The 3,623-nt window shown below is 61.5% G+C and overlaps 1 protein-coding gene across 3 annotated transcripts in view; it reads left to right on the top strand.

The window, feature by feature from the left end:
* Positions 1 to 15: 15 nt before the first annotated feature.
* CACFD1 (calcium channel flower domain containing 1) overlaps positions 16 to 3,623 on the top strand; it is a 9,429-nt gene continuing 5,821 nt past the window's right edge. Inside the window, exon 1 of one of the 3 annotated variants that reach the window (XM_025051222.1) lies at positions 16 to 3,196. In XM_025051222.1, coding sequence (XP_024906990.1) covers positions 3,192 to 3,196 — 5 coding nt within the window. In that variant the 5' untranslated portion in view covers positions 16 to 3,191. The remainder of the gene's footprint in view (positions 3,197 to 3,623) is intronic. The other 2 variants (XM_025051220.1, XM_025051221.1) reach the window with 2 other exon arrangements.

The following is a 3,623-nucleotide window of genomic DNA, read 5'->3' as shown; positions in this document are numbered from 1 at the left end:
GAGGACAGCGCGGGACCTTCCGAGATGGCCCGCGGGCCGTTCGCCAAGGGCCGGCTCGGCCCGGCCGCGGGCAGCCTCGCCTGCGGACCGGCGCGGGGGCGCGGGTGGGGCTGCAACCTTTGCGCGAACGTTGTTTGTAAGTGGGCGGGCGCAGGTCTGGCCAGACTCCTGCGGGTCAGGTGCTGCCGGAGGCCGGACAGGTGGTTCCCAAGAGAAGGCCGGGTGGTGAGCTGAGGGAGGCGGCAGCTCCTGTGGGTCCTCACTGTGCACTTGGAGGCCGCCGCGTCCCCTGTGCCCTCCATTCTGCCTCAGCCACCTTTCATTTCCCCTCCTCCCCCAACCCGTTCCCGTCACACGCCCCACCTCAGGGTTCCCGGGGAGTCTGGCTGTTTTAGCACAAACTCTCCCAAAAGAACGGAAGAAGGCAGATGTACAGAAGTAGAAGATCGAATGGCGAGTCTGCCAAACGAAACCTGACTTGACTTGAATGGTCCGCTCTCTCTTTTCCGCGGCCCTCAACATTGTGGATGGACCGCAGGAGTGGGAGAGGGCACGGCCGAGGTCTTAGGGAACGGCCAGGAAGTCCTGCAGGATTTGAACAGTGCCTGCCTGGCACAGAGGGCTGAGGCCAGGCAGGGCACCCTGGTCAGATCTGCCAGGAGGAACACGTTTTCAGGGTCGCCTTCCAGCCCCACTGTCCTCCCAGGTGGGAGGGGGTAGGAAGTTCAGGAGTGCAGGGTTAGGACGGTGCTGCTCTGTCAGGGCACGCCCTTACCCAGAGGTGGCAGTGGGACAGGCCCTCCCCCAGGTCACAGAAAGGCCCCGTCCCTGTCACTGCCTTCAGAGCAAGCACGTTTTTGACTTTGTTGGAGAGATGGGTGGGCTTGAGGGCGGGCTTTAGATACGATCCTCTCAAGTTGGATTACTGTTTCCTGGCAGATCTGAGTGGGGGTGCTGTGGGGAGTGACAGCGGTCGGTGGGGACAGTGGGGAGGTCCTGACTGCGACCTGTGAGCCCTCTCCCGCCCTCCGTCTGGGAGTCAGCCACCTTGCCGACTCCCTGAGTAACCCTGTCATGCCGTCCAGTTCTGTGCTTCTCGGAAGTGGGGTACCTGGGCCACCTCAGGAGCTCATCCTGTTGGGCTACAGTGAAGGTCAGGAGAAACTTGTGTCTTCGCCCTGAGGTGCTGGTCAGTCTCCCCTGCAGGCTTGGTGGGCGGAGGTGGTGGTTATGTGAACACCAAATGCAGTTGACTCTTGAACAACACAGGTTTGCACTGTGCTCGTTTGTGGATGTTTTTCAAAAAACAGACGGCCCTTCGTGTCCCCGGGTTTCGCATCTGCGGATTCAGCCAACCGTGACTGAAAACAGTTTTCGATGCACGGTCGGGAATCCGCGGATGCAGAGGGCTGACTGCGTGGGTCCATGCTGCTTTGTAGAAGGGACTCGAGCATCCGCAGATTTCGGTACCCACAGTGGTCCTGGAACCAATCCCAGGCGAATGCCGCGGGACGTCTGTAAATTTTTGGGGGAGTCCAAAGTTATACTCAGATTTTCGGTCGCCGGGGGGTCAGCTTGCCTAAGCCTGCGTTGTCCAGGGTTGACAACGCGGGCTTGGACACTCCAGGATACAGTGCAGAACACGCAGGGATTTTAGGGGTGAAGCCGGAGTTCAGATGAAGGTCGTGCTTCTGGCTGGTCCCTCAGAGGAGGCGGTCATTCTGGGTCCTGACAAAACTCGGTGACAGTAGCTCAGGAAGAGAGGACTTCTCAGGACACCTCCCTCCCTCAGCTGCAGTATCGGAGACTCTGAGGGGACATCTCCAGCCCTTGAGTGATAAGAGACTCCTGGCTGGGTTGAAGCCTGGTCCTCCCACAAGGTTGGCCGTGGGTAACACAGTGGGGGTGGGGTCGGAGCTGGCGGCAGGGGGAAGGGTAGGCCGCTGCCAGGTGAGACTGGCACAGGTAGCAGGCAGGCGGAAGCAGCACTGTCTCGTGGACACTGAGCGTCTGTGGCCCTGCGGAACCTGGCTGCCTGTATGGGAACGTGACACGCCCAGGAAAATTACACCTGTCGTTGGGGGAGACATGGGGGGCTTACCAGGGCAGTCCCATTGCGGTTCCGACTCACTTCACCTGGGTCCCGCCCCCGCCGTGGCCTGCGATCTGCCTAGGGTTACACGGGAAAGCAGGAAAGTTCCAGGCGGGGCCGGGGATCGGGTGCGCGGCAGCTGCTGCAAGTTTCATGAGCTGGTGGCTGATCGCTGCCTCGGCGGGCCGCTTCCTGCCGGGCCCGGCTGTGGCTGGGCTGGGCCCTGGACCTGCTGGGCAGGCTCCCGGTGTCCTTGATGAGCCTGGACTGGAGGCGAGTGTCGCAGACCTTGCCCGTAGGATGCAGTTGGGAGGGGCAGGCGAATCTTCACATTTGGGGCATTGGAGAAGCCACTTTCAGGGGCAGCAGAGGACGTACCCCTCCCCGCCATGGCGCCTTGGTGTTTCAGGGGTGGGGGACTAAGCCATGGACTTCTCTGCATGCAGGAGAGAAAGCAGGCTTAAAAGGTGCAGAGAACATACCCACCCAAAGCCACTCGACTAGTGTCTGAGTCACAGCTGGACTGTGACCCGGGCCTGCCTGGTCCTGATATCTGGACGAGAGGCGCAGCCCTCGTCTCAGGCAAATCCAGCCCGCATTTTCCAAGCCAGAGGCCCGCGTCGGTGGCCAGCCCTGTGAATGGGGGCGCCTGCCCTGGCTTGAGGCCTCGAGAGACATTCTCTTTCTCATCAGAACCACCTTGTCACGCGGGTACTGGTGCAGCCGGGGATCAGAGGGCAGGCTCCCCCAAGACCCAGAAGAGGGGGGATGAGTTGCCCTCACAGCCTCACCAAGCTCCGAGAACCTGCCGCACCCGTGCTGTGGGGCTTGGGGCAAACTCCTGCGTCCCCACCTGTGACGTGCAGTGGCTGCCTGGGCCTGACTTGTCTCGGATGGCAGAGGGGAGGCTTCTAGGTGCTGTGAGGAAGGAGTCTCATGATTTTACACTGTTTCCCCAGCCCAGGCGGCCCTCCCAGCAGGCTCTGTCCCGTCCTCCCTGCTAATTCCTGCCCTTGTCTCTTGCTTTCAAGCCTGCGCCATCTCCGGCCTCTTCAGCTGCATCACCATCCACCCTCTGAACATCGCGGCTGGTGTGTGGATGATGTGAGTAGCCGTGCGCCTGTCCCGCCTGGTGGGGTTTGGGTCCACTGCAGATCTTCACCTCCTTTATGCCGACCACGTTCACTTTCCCTGATCCTCAGTAAGGCTGGGGCCAGGGGGACACCCTTTATGGGGCACAGGGCTGAGGCCACAAATGTTTTCTGAGTGTCCACTGAGTCAAGCTCTACAAGCACCAAGCCCGCTGCCCTGGGCCTTGCCTCTGGGAGCTCCCGAGGCCATCAGGGCCAGCCAGGGACTGAGTCGGAAAGCTGGTTTCTGATGGGGTCGGAGTCAGGCGCTGGGGTCAGGAGATCCAGCTCGGAGGTGGGCAGTGCCGGCCACAGGGCAGATCAGAGGTGGCGCGCGATCGGGCAGTTAGAACACCCTAGATGAGTTCCTTGCCCACCTCCTGCCAGGGTAGGTCGCTCCC

The sequence above is a fragment of the Pteropus alecto genome, unplaced genomic scaffold (assembly GCF_000325575.1).
Source record: "Pteropus alecto unplaced genomic scaffold, ASM32557v1 scaffold67, whole genome shotgun sequence".
Lineage (NCBI taxonomy): Eukaryota > Metazoa > Chordata > Mammalia > Chiroptera > Pteropodidae > Pteropus > Pteropus alecto.
Note: the sequence above shows the minus strand (reverse complement) of the source record. Positions and strands in the feature narration are given on the sequence as shown.